At 30.2% G+C, this 16,571-nt stretch overlaps 2 protein-coding genes across 2 annotated transcripts; one reads left to right on the top strand and one right to left on the bottom strand.

Annotated features, from left to right (window-relative positions):
- The first annotated feature begins 3,749 nt into the window (after nucleotides 1-3,749).
- LOC108688298 lies at nucleotides 3,750-6,429 on the top strand. Its single transcript, XM_018194487.1, is given in 5 exon segments — nucleotides 3,750-4,569; nucleotides 4,723-5,049; nucleotides 5,149-5,410; nucleotides 5,510-5,979; nucleotides 6,080-6,429. Coding segments are annotated over 5 exon segments (2,229 nt in total).
- Nucleotides 6,430-7,910: 1,481 nt separating this feature from the next.
- Nucleotides 7,911-15,339, bottom strand: LOC108688286 (Bardet-Biedl syndrome 4 protein homolog). Its single transcript, XM_018194475.1, has 10 exons — nucleotides 15,212-15,339; nucleotides 14,772-14,911; nucleotides 13,166-13,278; nucleotides 12,984-13,078; nucleotides 12,554-12,716; nucleotides 12,124-12,277; nucleotides 11,667-11,789; nucleotides 9,512-9,683; nucleotides 8,298-8,491; nucleotides 7,911-8,111 (listed from the first exon to the last, which is right to left on the bottom strand). Exons 1-10 carry the CDS (start codon nucleotides 15,291-15,293, stop codon nucleotides 7,989-7,991), a joined length of 1,359 nt encoding a protein of 452 aa, XP_018049964.1. The 5' UTR covers nucleotides 15,294-15,339; the 3' UTR covers nucleotides 7,911-7,988.
- Between the last annotated feature and the right edge of the window lie 1,232 nt (nucleotides 15,340-16,571).

The raw sequence follows: 16,571 nt of genomic DNA, 5'->3' as shown, positions 1-16,571 counted from the left end.
TATATATATATATAATTAAAGGTTGTCGCTACAGTAGATAGAAATCATGGACGTGATGCCTAGAAAGAAATACCGAGAATTAATCGCGATACAAAAGCATCGTTAATGTTCCAAGTGGTTTTATTGCACTTTGACGAGTTCGTGCATATGTATCACATACATCTACTAGTCGTGATTAATATTTGATGTTTCGTGATGATGTGAAATTGAAGAGGAAGCGTCATATAGTATATTCATTGCGCTATCAATTTGAAAAGAGAATATTGAAATGAAATTTATCATCATATGTATGTCGAAATATGTTCTAGGAAAAAGTCGAAATTTATCTTTTCTTCTTTTCGCTCATTTGAAGACATTAATTCTCTGTCAAGCACCGTAGCACCGGAGAAAGTGACGTGAGTGATGAAATAGATGGACATTCATTCAAATATTTATCCAAGTATCCTTTTTCTTGTTCACGAATTCTATTATATTGCTGAAATCGACAGCGAATGTATAATATTATTTATTTTCTTTCTCTGCAAAATATTAAAATAATGTTATTGTACTATTGCTTGTTTCTATGATCCGGATGTGAGTTTATTTAAACTTGGACAATTTTAAGGAACAATTTAAAAGAGGAATTTATTGTATGTATATTGCTGATAAAGATATGGAACGATGAAGAATGAGTGATCAAAGAATAATCACACCACATTTGTGTAATCCCGCTTAATTTCCTCTACTAGAAACGTCATCTCGTTTTCCCTCTTATTTTTTTTTCTTAATTCCCCTATATTTACTTTGGGTAAATTGAGCAAACGTTTACTTTCCTTCGCATATGTCAACTTCACGATGTGTCATTAAATTAAAAATTTCGTTATACGATGCAATGATTCTCACGCATGTACAGTGGAATTTCCCCCAGCTAACGCTAAATATTCTCAGAAAGTTCGATTTGTATTACCAATGTACCCAATGTTCCGGAAAAATAAAATAATTGTCACAGAATGTATAAATGTTGAAAAAATATTCAGAATATTCTTTATATATTTCACGAAAATCGCGAGCGAGCGAACAATACACATCTTCGCCGACAGAGAATCGCGGCAAAGAGCATTTATTCGTAAACAAGAATCACTTAGGAGAGAATGAATGAAAGGAGCGCAGCACTTCGTTTATGAAGTGAGCCAAAATTGGGCTCCAAGGTGAATTTTAAAAACTGATTCACAGATGACCTGATGAGAATTTTTAGAAAAATTAAAATTTTGCAAAATATATATGGAATATATAATATGGAACATTCTCAAAATATATAACGATATACAAATGAAATTTTTAACTGACATTTGAATGTTTTTTTTACATATCGTAAATATTCGGAATATTTTGAAATATTCTTGGAATATTTTTTAGGGATTTTAGTAGGATGTATTTCTATAGAATATTCTGATTTGATCAGATTGATCCCATTTTGATTCAAAACATTAAATCGTTCATATTATTAGCTCAGGATACTTGTAATTATTATTGCACTAATATAAAACGTCCATAAAATATCCTATTTTGATCTGAAAAAATTTTGATCACTATATTGCATTTTTATGCAATATAGTGATAAATTGCATTTTTCAACTTTCGATATATATATATGTCATATACATATTATATTTACGTATTTTACGTATATATTATACAGATATATCTTTGCAATTTAATTATTAATTTTTTAAATGTAATAAATAAATATCTTACAAACATATTAAAAACTATCTTTTGTTTCAGAAGAATTTTATCATATTTTTATATGTTATTAATTTGACAGTTATTGTAGCTAAAGCTTATTTTGTTTTTTTTTATTGTACAGAATTTATTTTTAAGTAGATACATGGTTATTTATTAACAAAGCAAAAGGAGTTTCAATATATTTTACAAAATCGGTTCTATGGACTGTAAGTACTATTTTAATAAAGTAAGTACTGTTTTTTCTATTTTACTAATTATACTAATTATGATTATACTTCTATTAAAAAAAAACACTTTCAGAGGCGCTATGAACACACTCTGATCGAGCTAATTAAGAATAAGTAATGAACTCCATTTACATACTCTTCTTTATAGAGATCTGCGTCGTTTTCTCCTTATGGAAAACAAATCCATCTCGCGATATTACGTACTACGTCGTTTGCTTAGACTGTAATATATGTACGTCTATAATATATTTTGCCAGGTAGTATTGCGAGATGGACTCGTTTTCCGTAAGAAGAAAATGACGCGGATCCTTATAAAGAGTATGCAAATGAAGTTTATAATATCTTATGGATGTAGAATAAGTGGGCATATAAACATCCTCAATATATCCTAAATATCTCCTAAATTTCTTCAGATACATACTCTGGATGTTTGAAAATCCCTCGACGTACATTTGTAGGATGTATCTAGGATTAATTTTTACTGTGAATCGTTACTTAATTGTAATGAAATTACAGTTACAAGTTACTTTTTTTTATGACTGTTAAGCTGAAAACACAATGAAAAGCACAAGCAATAGGAACAAGGAATAAAAGATTTCAACCTATCAGAAAGCGTCCATTCTATTATTCAGTTTCTGAATTCTAAGTTGAAATCTCTTATTCCCTGTTCCTATTGCCTGTACTTTTTATTGTATTTCCAGCTTAACGATAACGTAGTTACATTTTTTTGGTAACGATAATTTTACAGTTACTTTTATCATTACTTTGCACATGATTGGACATGGTTCGATTGGACACAAGCCACTTATAACGCTTGAGACTAGAAAGCTTCTAGGCATCTGTCCGCTGTAATTAGTGTTTGTCAATTTAAAAAAAATAACGGAAAAGTTACTTTCTCAAGTAACTGTAACGAGTTACTTTTAAAAATCGGTAACTAATAACGGTAACTAGTAGTGGTTACTTTTTTTCGGTAACGAATAATTAATTTTTGTTACTTTTAAAAAGTAACTTTCCTTTCCCTGAATATATGTATTAAAAACGAGTATTTTTTTATGTTTATACAAGTTATTTTAACAGCGACACAACAGTTTTTTGGCAGCGAAATTTTTGTAGCCAATTAGAATAAAATTTTGCACAAATATCTCAAGAATAGTATAAGATAAATGTACTAGTTAGTGGACATGAACCAATTGTTAGACAAAGATAAAATATTTCAAATATTAAGCTTTTATGATATGTATGATTCTAAATAAATTTATTACATTTTTATAAACAATAAATTTATTTAAAGTCGTACATACTATTAAAAGTTTAATATTTAAAATTTTGTATTACTTTATCCAACGAATTGGGTCATGTCTACTAACTGTCCATTAACTGATGTATTTACTTTATCAAGCGTACAAAGAGTGATTAAGGGTCTATTAAGTCTCTTGAAACGTTATAAAAATACGAAAAATAATGTGAATAATAAAGTGATAGGCAATAAGCTTATATTTATTAGACCTTATCCACAATCTAAAGAGCGTAATGTATTCATGTCCTTTATACGTATAGAAGTTACACTCTCGAGGAAATTCGATCGAAGATAGACATGCTGGACGTGCCCAAAGTGATGTGACACGATAGTCGAGGGAGAGACGAAAAAAAGAATCAATAACGATAAAGGTGATAATGTATGATTTGACTGTAAATAATTACTAGAAATATTGGTACGAGAGAACACTGGAAGTGATCCAGTGTCAGTCTTAGATCGTATAAATAAGAGAGCACTCGCGTCCCTTAAGTTTCGCGAACATGGTACGTTGATATATCTTTACGGTAAAAGTAAATTGGCGAAATTCTTTCTTGTTGCTTGTAAATTCAATTGATTTTTATCTACAGATAATTTGTGAATTTGCTCTGCTGTTATTTGCTTCTCTGCATATAGCATCAAGCAGCAATTACCAATGGTACAACGCTATAGAATTTTGGAGCAACGTCGTTTGCTCTATGAAAGATATTAAAACCATGAATTTTCACGGTATACTTGAGAGTAGTATTAGTTGGAGGAACGCTATTTTTCTCGAACAATATTTCCAGGCTTTTATATACGATGTCACGCGCAAGTGTGAAACAACGATTTTGTCGAGGATTTATACGCCTCCTGATTCAGAAAATCTTTTCGTAAATAATAACGACATAGCTTACAGAGTTGTAAAACGGCCATCGATCTGGAAAATTATATCCGGCGACGCACTTCCTTCTCGAGTAATGCCGTCGAATAATGTAGCTGGAAAGATACGAAAGATACGAAGCGACAAAACCTTTGATGGAACATGGAACATGCACATAATTCTTACAAGAGATGTGCACTTCTTCGATCAAATTTCAAAGGATGGTACGACATTCAAATGGAATTCGCACGATCGATTTATCGTGCTGTTCGCTCGTTTTCCAGAAGAACATGGACTGTCAAATAAAATGAACTCGAGAATCGATGATATCTTGAAAACATTGTGGTTCAAACATAAGGTGCATAAAGTTTTTGTCTCCGAGGTGATACTCATAAACGACACCATTCGAATTGATCGAACTGTTCGCACTTACAATCCATTTACCAAAGTCAACAATTCTGGTTTGTAGATTTTTTTCCTTAGAGTAAATTCATAATGCCAAGACTATAGTGAAATAGTTGAATGGATACACAAATCATTTTATATATCCATATAATTTCTGTATGCATAGAGAAAGATAATAAAAAATATTTAACACATCTACTTGATTTCAGTGTGGGGTCGAGTCGAAATTATAAATGTAATAACAGCGGAAGAAGCATCAAAAATGCTGTTACATTTAACATATCGCCGCACGAAAAATATGAATGGATATGTATTAAAAGTTGGTTATTTTAAGAAAAAAGAAAAATCAATCATAGAATCGATAAAAGGTCAATCGATTACACGTTATAATTACGCTGATGTCTTCAAAGAATTTGACGAGAAAGTGCTAAATACAATTGCTCAAGACATGAATTTTCAAATAGAATACGTACATCCGGCGGATAATAAATGGTTTGGTTCTCAATTGTTTAATGGAACGTACGTCGGTGCTATAGGTACTTAGTGATATTTCAAATTATTCGCGATATATATAAGTTCCTATTTTTGTTTCTGTTTCTTTTGAATATCCGATAGTATATAGTCAGCTTATACAGGTGACATAGTGTACGGTAGAACGGACATCTGCTTCATATCTTTCTTCGTAAAGAAATACAGTATAAATCCCAAGGAAGATGTAGACCTTAGTTCATACATAGACTTTGACAGAATATGCATGGTTGTCCCTAAAGCAACCAAGATACCTAAAGGAATTCGAATATATCATTTTTTTCCGTTGTCAATTTGGATCTGTTTGATGTTGACGCACATTTTCACGTATTTAATATGGTACTTTCTGCAAGTCTTTACTCCAAAAAGGTACAGTACTCGTATCTGAATGACATTAACGACGCGAATTATTTCATTGACAATGAGTGAAAAAAGTGAAGATACATTGTGATACATACTTACTTTCAGGACGATAAAGAGAAATTTACGTGCAACGATCTATCGATCGTTCCTATTGAATGCAGGTTGCCCCCAAAAATTGCCAAACACAAACGCGGAAAGGATATTACTTTCAGGCGTTTTTCTTGTTAACATTACTTTAGTTGGAATTTTCAATGGTATTTTGTATAATAGTTTCGCATATGACATGTATTATCCAGACATCGACAATCTTCATGATCTTGACGTTTCGGGATTGCCGATATCCTTATCTTCCGCTAGCCTAGCCGATCTCTTTGACAACGATGATAATGACGTCGACTCCTCACTCATGCGAAACTTGCAAAAGAAAATACAATTCAATGAAAATGGTATAATCAGCACAGCTTATTATCGTAATACCTCGGCATTCGCTAGAGAAAGTTATTTTCCCGTTATCAGCGAGGAATTAGCTGATGCGGACGGTGGGCCATTACTTCATCTTGTCAAAGAATGTCCCGGTACGAAAAATATAATAACAAGTACTTATAGAAATTCTAATTAGCTTAAATATGCCTGTGTAATAATAAATAGTTAATATTACATGAGTATAAATTCTAGGTAAATTCTACTTGTCGTATTTGCTGCCCAAGAATTCAATTTTCAACGAAAAGATAAACACATTAATCAATCATTTGAATCAGGCCGGTTTACCGACGTTATGGTATCAATATATTGTTAATGCCTTCGACGTTCACAAAAAGTTATTGTCCAAAGAAATATTAGCTCGAAATAAAAAGAAAATGGGCAGCTTCGTGCCATTTAATCTAGCTGATATGCAGTCATCTTTCTATATGCTACTGATAGGATTATTAATATCCACGATAGTATTTTTTCATGAGAAGAACTGGTTAAAAGTACCATTGTTGCATATTGAAAAAAATGATAAATCTACATGCATTAATCATTGAATCATTGGTAGAGTCGCGTCTTTTTTTTCAACTTTTGCAATTTTTTCAGAGATTAAAATTGCTCAAATGACATAAACTTAAATGATATATGCCTGTACCAGACACAATTATAAACGAAATTATGAAAAAAAATACTTTCTCTTTTTTTCTCATAATTCCATATTTTTTCTCTCTCGATCATTTCCAATTTCTTCCAATGAGGCTACCTTCGTAACCATCCAAAAGGTATGGGAATCATAGTTCTCGACAATTGGTATCAAAAAATTAAGTAGATACAAATTCAATCTTGTCATTATCGATTTTTTTTCAGAAAAAATGTATTTTGATTCAGTAGCGACCCCTTGCATCCTTCTGAAGGATATGGGAGTTTCCTCCGTCTTGAAATAAGGGTATTAACTATGGATTGTAACAACATTCAACCTTGACACTTTCAGTAAAAATGCTCAAAATCTGTACATTTTGGAAAGTCTACCTTCTCTTTAAGCGATCTCGACCGGGCTTAAATATATATATACAATTTTTATGTTTTACATGAAATAAAAAGTTACCCACTGTCGCTGGGTAACAAAATCATTACAGTGGCCTCTTGGTCTGACAAATAGACAGAACAACGAGGATGCATTGTTTGTAGTGATATTGTTGCTGTTTCTCATGACAGAGATTCTCAAGGTATCATGGGTTTGCTTTCCGCACTCTGGGAGATTGTTTTTTTCGTAATTGTTTTCATAAATTTGGAGAATTAATTGATTTTTAGCACTATTAAATAGCATAAACTTTATCTTATATTGTTCTATATCGCAGCAATTTTGTTTGATTTTTTTGGGCAATTGTTCAAACCCAAAATTATAAACAATTGAACAAATCAGCATCAAACTGACAAAGCATGTTTAACGGAAAAAGTAATTTTTTTTTTAATAAAATAATTTCAAAAATACTTTACAACGTAGGATTCGCAAATACGTACATTATGTATGTTAATACAAAATAATTACAAAATATTTATAATAACATATATATTACATTATTATTATTACAGTATTATATTATAAATATTATATTATAAACGAAATGTGTTACGGTAAAAGATATTGAAATACAGGTACTTATTCTATTTGCATTAAAGAAAACTTTAAATAAAACTCAAGAAATCATGTCATTTATGTAATATTAGGAGATTATTGCTAATAATATTGTCAACAAAATTAAATATATGTGTATACGAATACATAGCATATCTTTTTTAAATCGATAAATTTAATAAATAAACTCTCGATATACACATACACACAGACAAAATTCTTTTCACACACATAATCTCTTTTTTATAATTTTATTTTATTATTCTAAATGTACCTATATATGTACTTTTCAAAAAAAAACGATACATACATGTAATATGTGTAATTAATTTGTAATAAAACACACTCATTTATGTAAAACGCACTCTCCAATAGAAATGTGTAATTGCAAAGCTTCTTCTCTTTGATTCTTTTTTCTAATAAAATCTTTGAAAATAACACGAACACTTTAATATTATCGCATGACAAATGACATGATTTTTAAACTTCGTCAGGACTCAATTGTCGCTTTTCATATTTTTCCGTTGATACTTCTTGACCGATAGTCGATTCCGTTTTTTCGCGTTGTAATTTCTTTAATAATTTGTTTGCCATTTGCGATATCTATATGTTATGATACATCAATGTAATACATATAATTATGATATGCAACTAACACAATACACCAAAATATATACACTAAATATATACCTGTATATATGTGTACACACACACACACACACACACACACACACACACACACACACACACACACACACACACACACACACACACACACACACAAATTACCTGCACATCGACTTCAACGACAGCCATAATGTCATTGAGCGCTGTTAAAATTTCAGCGGCATCAGCTTGTTTCCCGCGAGCATCAAGTACCACAGCATAATTGATCAAAATTAATGGATCCTGAGGAGCTAATGCGTGTGCTTTCGTCAATGATCTTTCGGCACCTTCCAGATCATCCAAACGTTTTAGAGCCACTGAGATAAGAAGAGAAAAAAGAATTCAAAAAGGAAATACGTTTTACTGATAATAAAACTCTAGTATAAGACTTCTTTTTGGATGGCCGCGTTCTTGTTTCGCTAATCACTAATAAGATTAATGGCGAATTCGAAAGAAGCACTAGTGCGCACTGATACATATTAAAGCCATTGTTTACTGATTTAATTTGAATATGAAAATGAAATTCAAATATTATATTAATTCAAATTATAAAATACATATTTGGAAGTTTGGGATGTGTCCGGAGCTCGAAGAATCTTCGTGAAGAAATTATGTCCGTGGTGGCGATATGAAATAATTGAGACTCGCGATTGCGATTGTGAAATTTTCCTTTTTAATCTAGTATGTACACATGTTGTCTCTATGGAGTCTTACAGTCGAATCTCTGCTTTATCTCGCTCGTTCCGTGCTTTGTTCGAGAACTTTTTTATAAAATAAAAATATTGTTTCCGCAGGTCGTTACTATTTATTATCACTGTTGTTATATTTCAAATAAGTTTGTTTAAACCGCGGAAGATAATAATTATTACATAATATTATTATAATATATATAATTTACAGTAATATAATAATAATAATATGCATTTCATTTTGATTTACGATGCATTGTGAGGAAAGTATTTGACGCGAACTGCCATAAGAAACAGCAGAGGCATTTAAATGTCTGTATTGTTTCGTCGAAATGTTGTGTGTACAGACAACGTTGTATTTTCTCCAAAATTCAACACATCTTCGCCTTATACAATAATTGTGGCGATAAAATTGTCGCTACACATATTTTACCTAATAAACGTATTGAGTATTTCACGATTTAATCGATTTCTATGTTTATTTATAGACATATCTTTACGTTATTTTGTACAAGACAACTAAATGTGCACCAGTAATGCGCACTAAGTGTGTCTAATCGAATTCATTGTAATTAAATTAGCCTTTTTTTATAGTGAATAATAAAATTATATAAAATATAAAGCCTTAAATTTGTTTTTTGTACTCACAACCTAATAACAGATATGGCATAGGATTCTTCGGTTCAGCACTGATTGCAGCACATAAGTAAATCGCGGCTGATGCAGGCTGTCCAGTGGTAAGAAAAACGATTCCCAGGTTGCACGATGGAACGCAAGACATCGGGTTCAAATAATGTGCTCGCTTCAACGAGCTAATAGCCTACGAAATATTGGAAAGGAACATTGTTAGAAATGTTTGTGAATTTCCAATACCCTTACAATAAAAATATGCAGTATTTATAAACCATATTACGTTTTGCTGTGGTTTTACATTATTTGTAAATTTACAATGGAAATTTATTGTGAATTTACAAAATTGGCGCGCTGCGTATTAAAGATTTGCATATACTTCACCACAAAATATTATTGTATATATTTCGTAATATAACTATTTTTAATTTACAGCACATTTTTGTTGGATAAAAACTTTCAACTTTTGGAAATTTACACCAGAAATTTCTTACAGTAAATATTTTGATTTTGCATTCAGTCTTTCGCATTATCTTGTCGATAATGATTCAAATTTCCTTTCTGATTGCATCGCTTCTAAAAGAATTCATCTATAACGTGGATTAAATTCGTGAATAAAAATCATTGCCTTATATTCTATTCTTTTCTTTATATTGATATCTTGATTTTAAATTGATTACGTTATCTATCTTAAAGCCCTTTTCATTGAGACTTAAAGTACTTCGATTCTAATGAAATAGTGTTAGAATTATTGGTTTTCGCCGATTTCGGATCCAAAATTTAAAAATTCAAAATGGCTGAATCAATATGGCAGATGGAAATGTTATGAAAATGCTGAAAATCTTCCGATTTCGGCGAAATGTAGTGTTAAAGGATTTTTGGGTTCGCGTATTTCGAATCTGAACTTAAAATTTGAAAATAAAAAATGGTTGAACTAATATGGACGCACATTTGTGTGATAATCTCACATAAAATGACTTTATACATTGCTAAAAAAATATTATAGGTTTGGAATAAAAAGTTATTTTCATTGAAAAGCACACATACAAGCGCGTATAATAATTTATGACTGTAACGATTTTTTCTGAGAGGAGCACGCACAGTTAGCGCCATTTTTTTTAAAAAGATTTATATTATTAATCTAAAAATTCTTTATAATATAATAAATATAACTTATTTCCTTTTTTGTTAGTCGATTGCGATTTTATTATTATTATTATTATTTTATTATTTTATATTATTTTTATTATTTTTCTAACAAACTGATAATAAAATAAAGTAATAAAATCAAATAAAATTGTAAAACCAAGGAGTGTAAGGCGTCAGCGCGATACTTTAAACGCAATATTATTTATTCTTGCAATTAATTACAATATTAAATTTGTGCAATATTGAATATGCTGTATATACTGTACGTTTCGAGTCATCTTCAGTGATGTCGATAATGATAAATTAGTGATTGACAAAATTCTGCATGTAGACATATGATAGTTGCTTATGTCTTATAAATAAATATTACAAATTTCGTTTTCGAGTATGCTACGTTTGACAAATCATACCACATAGTGCAAAACGGTATAGTAAAACTTGTATATCAAATGCAAATATCAAATTTTAAATTATATCATTGAACTGTTTTTTAGCAATTAGAATAAATGAAACGTTATATTTCGTCATGCATTTGAATAACTGACTATCCATAACTCGTTAGCGGAAAAATATGAATAAAAGTTTTCCTTTCATTTCTCTTTTCTTTATATACATATTATATATTAAGGTATATTGTTTCTAAGAAATGTAGTAAAAGTTTAGTTTCCTTTTAATTTTTTTTAACGAATAGCAAAGGGTCATATTCACGTCACAATAGAGTCACAATAGTCAGGAAGAAGATGTGATGTCACTGTGAGATGATTGTCATAACAAAATAACATATGTACAAAGATATGTTATAACACAAAAATATTCGCACATCATCGTGACATTGCTATAATATCACATTTGTGATAAAGCGGACATTGGCACGTCACCGATGGTTGTAACTATGACATTTTTTGCTATGGAGGAATATTACTATAAATTGAGTCATCACTTCAAATAAATAAAGGAATTTCAGAAAAAAAGCGATAAAGATAAAGATGAAGGTAAAGCAAAAGAAAAAAAAAAGGTAACTCACCGCAACATACTTTTGTTTCGCGTAAAGGCACATTCCAATGTTGTTCCAAAGGATCGAAGATTCTGGAATGGTCTGTGCCGCAACTTTATATTTCGATAAAGCCACATCATACTCTCGATGACTCTGGAAAATATAATATACGCTGTCCAACGAAGCAAAGAAACAAATTCTACGAAGAATGCAAAGTAAGAATAAATAAATCTTAATACTCTAACGAATATGCATTTGTAATAGAATATGCCTTCATAGTTGTTTATAATATATTAGCAAAGCAGAATAACGCTTTATCTACTTTATAAATCAAACGAAATTTAAATAATCGAAAATTAATTTGATGAAAATAATCAGAACGAACATATGATTAGAGTACAAGATGTCAATTGATTACATTTTTTCGTGAATTAAAGAGAAGTGCTCAAAGAAACGTTATTGTATGAATTTCTATAAATTTGTGCACCTGCATTACATAAGCCATAGGCAAGATTGCCTTGACGCAATTAGGCGAATGAGCCAAAGCTGCTCCAAATTGTTGAAATGCTCGTTGTGTATCTCCGATTTTAAGATATAAGAGACCCAGTTCTGTCGCTGCATCTATACTCTGGGGATTCCCGCTAAGAGTAAAGAAAGTGTCGAAAGTTTAAGTTGTATTAAAATGAGAGAAACGCTAAAAGAAAGGAAACAAGAAAGCGATAAAATAAGAAAAGTGTTAAGAAGAAAAACGGTAAGCTAAGAAAACATGTTGAAGATGTGATAAAAAAAATTACTCTATTCTACATGTAATAAATATTTTTAATTTGTTCGCAGCTAATGGTATAAAAATTAACATAATTTAATTTTTAATTCGCGCGATTCATAACTACGGCTTGTGATTCATATAACTTACTTACTTTAAAGCTGCCGTATAAGCGTTTTTAGCTTCTGGAATCATATCGTCTAAGAGATAAAGTCTCGCAAGATCAATATTGGGCAATTCACTTTTAGTTAATTCCGTGGATCTTTTGAAATATTTTTTACCCTCTTGTAATTGGTTTAATTTTACATAAGCCTCGCCTGAAGACGAAAAAGAAAATAATTCCGTTGGACAGAAAGTGTTATTTTACTTAACAGTTAAACTTTATAACTTTAATTATGCTCAAAGCAAATACTTGAAACGCGATTACATACTTATTTATACGAGTGCAACATCGAACAAAAGTACATTTTCCTCAAAATTAATAAAGTAGCATGAATTCTCTGATAGGTGCATCTGCAAGTTTATAAAGCTTAGCTAATGTGTTGTGCAAAATAATACATCGCATTGTGGAACAAATAACTTGCCAAGGCCATGATATATTTCCCAATCTGGTAGAACAGATATCTTTTCAGCTTCCGCATATGCATCTATTGCGCGTTTGTGACTTCCCATTATCAGTCTAAAAATTGTCGCGTTAATAATTCGTGATATTCGTCATATATTTTGTCATATAATTTGTAATTAAGAATAATTTTTAATTACTTACAATGATTTTGCTATCTGTTTAACATTATCAATATTTGTCGAATTCACATTATACGCGGTTTGAAAACAATCCAAGGAATCTTGAATCCTACCCTCCTTTCGAAGAATTAAACCCTATCAATAAGATCATTATATATTATCTGATACGACCGTGTAACAAGGATAAATATTGGTTGTTTATAATTATTCATTATTTACAGGCTGTACGAATAAAGACATTATTCTTTTGTCGAATAGTTTTTAGCAAATTCAGTCACACTTGCATTACTAGATTAGTGCACACTAAAAACTGCTAAGTATGAAATTAGTGATGTTGAAACATATAAAAAATATTTTAAACGATTAAAAACCTAATAATAATATTTATACGTTATTTAATAAAATATTTAATTGTTAAGATTAATTGTATTGCCATTGCATTTAAATATGTTACATCAAGTAATCTTTAATATGTGTACTAATATTATTAATCTAGTGTGAGAGACCAAAATCAATATTTAATTATTTCCACACTTTCCATCATAGTTTGTCACAGGTCGCAGACAGTGGCGGATAACGACAAACTATCAGAGTTGGGTAAGTTAATGTTTTTTTTTAACTGACTAAAGTTAAAGTTAATGGCTTTACAAAATTAATAAAATTAAGTTAAAAATTGTAAGAATAAAAAATTAACTTAACGTAAGTTAAATCAATATTGAATTAATTTAACAAAAAAATTAATTTTGAAAAAATTATTTTTTAGATTTTTTTAGATAATGTCTTAATTTTTTTCTTAAAATGAGATTAATAACTACAATATAGATTATTAAGTAAATTAAATTTTTAATTTTTTTATTCATATGTGATATAAGTATATAACAATATAACTATGTAAATTATATAACTTTAAAAAAAAAACAGCCAATACATAGAGAAGATACAAGATCAGTGATTACTTTTTAATAAGTCTTAAGCCATAAGAAATTGACCAATTACAATCGAATGCGAGAAGAATATTTAACTGTAACTGGTCAATTTCTTATGACTTAGGGCTTAAAATACTTATAGTAGATCCAGACTAAGACTTGGCATAAGGCATGACCACATAAACCAATCAAAGGGCTGTATTAGCATCTTAAGAAATTACTTAGATGGTCTTAAAATATGAACAGATTACAAATATACACCCTTAGTCTTATTATATCTTATTATTTTTCTAAGATATTTAAAAGAGATAAAAAAATTTTTTAGCTTAAAAAAAAGTTAAAAATGTTTAAAAGTAACTTAGTTAAGTTAAAATTTAATGCATTAAAAATTAACTATTATTAAGTTAAGTTAAAAGTTATTAACTTTTTAACTTTTAACAGTTTAACTGTAGTTACTATCTAATCTTGCAAACTATCGAAAATTGTTGTCGATTTTAGTGTTAATTTTTATTTTTGTGCATTTTTATTTTGACCAAGTTATGTATCAAGAAGACTTTCGATTATTCTCGAAAAATGTTATACATAAAAGAGTAAGAAAATGTATAGAGGTATGTATTATATACTAAAATAAATCCTATGGTAAAATATATCCTATGGTATTTTTGCATGCGATATTATTTAGGAGAATAGTCTCGATTGCACCTTTAAATAATTGGCATATTCGTGACCATTAGATTTCATTAATTCCTGCTCGATGAGTAATTTGCAAGCGCTGTATTCATGTCTCGTGTAATGTCGATGTAGCAACCAATTGCGACTCTCTATTGCTGCTATGTCTGGTGCTGCGTCCAACAAAACGAACAATAAGAAACGCGATAGAAAATTACATCTGACAAAGAGCAATTCCGATGTGACGCACATCACAAGATTAATAGAGAATTTTTGCAACGTGAATCCAGATACGACGCTAAAGTTATCCTTTTCTTAACTTTTCTTAACTTGTTAAGAAGAAAATAAATGTGACCTTGACATTCACCGCGTATCTGGCGATAAACTCTCTATTATCTTGTTATCAAAACTCAATCGATAGTGAATCAAGTATGTTTATTTATACTTAAAGTTTTGATTGAATTGAATGATACCTCGATTGCCTCGATCGTTTCTTGTTCGTTGTACAACAGTGTTTTCTCGTAAATGGCCATTGCTGAGAATATCATTTGCCATTTTTACGAAACTCTAATCTTGACGATCTGTCTCTTTCATGCCCATTCGTTTGATAACTGTTGATAACTGGTTTTCGTAAGTTTGACAAGTTTGATTGCCATGGTAACGAAATGTAAACTCACTTGACGCATCCCGCGTATGGCATAGATGATCCAATTTTTCATTCGCTGGTAACGGAATAGCGTAAACCAATAGTCGCATTCAACAGACACAACTATTGCAGAAGAATCTGTGAGCGCTCGCTGCTATTGGTGTATTTTTTTATATCCCATGGTGTATTCATAGCTCTTCCTTGAGGAAAGAGGATTCCTTGTTTTTCATTAACGTTTCATAAACTTTCCTTGACCAAATAAGAAGCCTTCTTTTTTTCAAGGAAGGTTACGAGTTTCCTTGAGGAGGAGGAGGTGCAGTTTTTATAACTAAACGAATCTCCAAATTTATTTTGTAACACCGGTCTTTTTACTTCCGATAGCTTTTAATTTAGATCTGTCTCATCGATAATTATTTTTAGCTTTTTTTTCAAAAATAAACTGTGCTAAAAACATTTTCTCCTTCATATAATAAGCATTATGGCGAATTCGACTGGAAGCATTGACGCATCCCAACAAACGAGAATGAATTAAAATGGATTGAATTTTGTTCTATCCGAATGCGTATTTTAAATAGCGAATACTTTTTTTTGGATTTAATTGGATTCAATTCGATTCAATTGGATGCAATTGGATTGAAAAACTGCATTTCCTATTCAAAATTTTGAATTGAACAGTATTCACAATTGCGTTTGTATGCACAGCTATAATATAATAGCTAATATTATTTTTAGATTGAAAGGGATGGAGATATGCTCCTTGCAATTTCTATAAATGAATAAAAATGCATTGAGATTGAGGATATTGAAAAGCATTCATTTTAACATTCGTGAATCAATATTTCTAAAAATTTGAATCCATTTCAATTCATTTCAATCCATTCTCGTTTGCTGGGATATTAAAACCGTCACACACTGATTTAAAAAAAATAAAAAAAAAAATAAAATGCAAATATCTTGAATTATGAAATACATATTTTATCTAATAGTGGAATAAAATGTATTTCACAATTTAATCGATTTTTATATTTATTTATAAATATATATTTACGCTTTTTGTGTATGTAGAGCGGTTTTAATGTGCATCAGTGCGCACTTAGTGCGTCCAATCGAATTCGCTTAGTTTTATTTTTGTCCATTATTGTTGCAAAATGCTTAATCACAATTTTATTTAATCAACAATGCCTTTA

The sequence above is a fragment of the Atta colombica genome, unplaced genomic scaffold, assembly GCF_001594045.1.
Source record: "Atta colombica isolate Treedump-2 unplaced genomic scaffold, Acol1.0 scaffold228, whole genome shotgun sequence".
NCBI classification, from domain to species: Eukaryota; Metazoa; Arthropoda; class Insecta; order Hymenoptera; family Formicidae; genus Atta; species Atta colombica.
The sequence above is the reverse complement of the archived record's forward strand: the minus strand, read 5'-3'. Positions and strand labels throughout refer to the sequence as shown.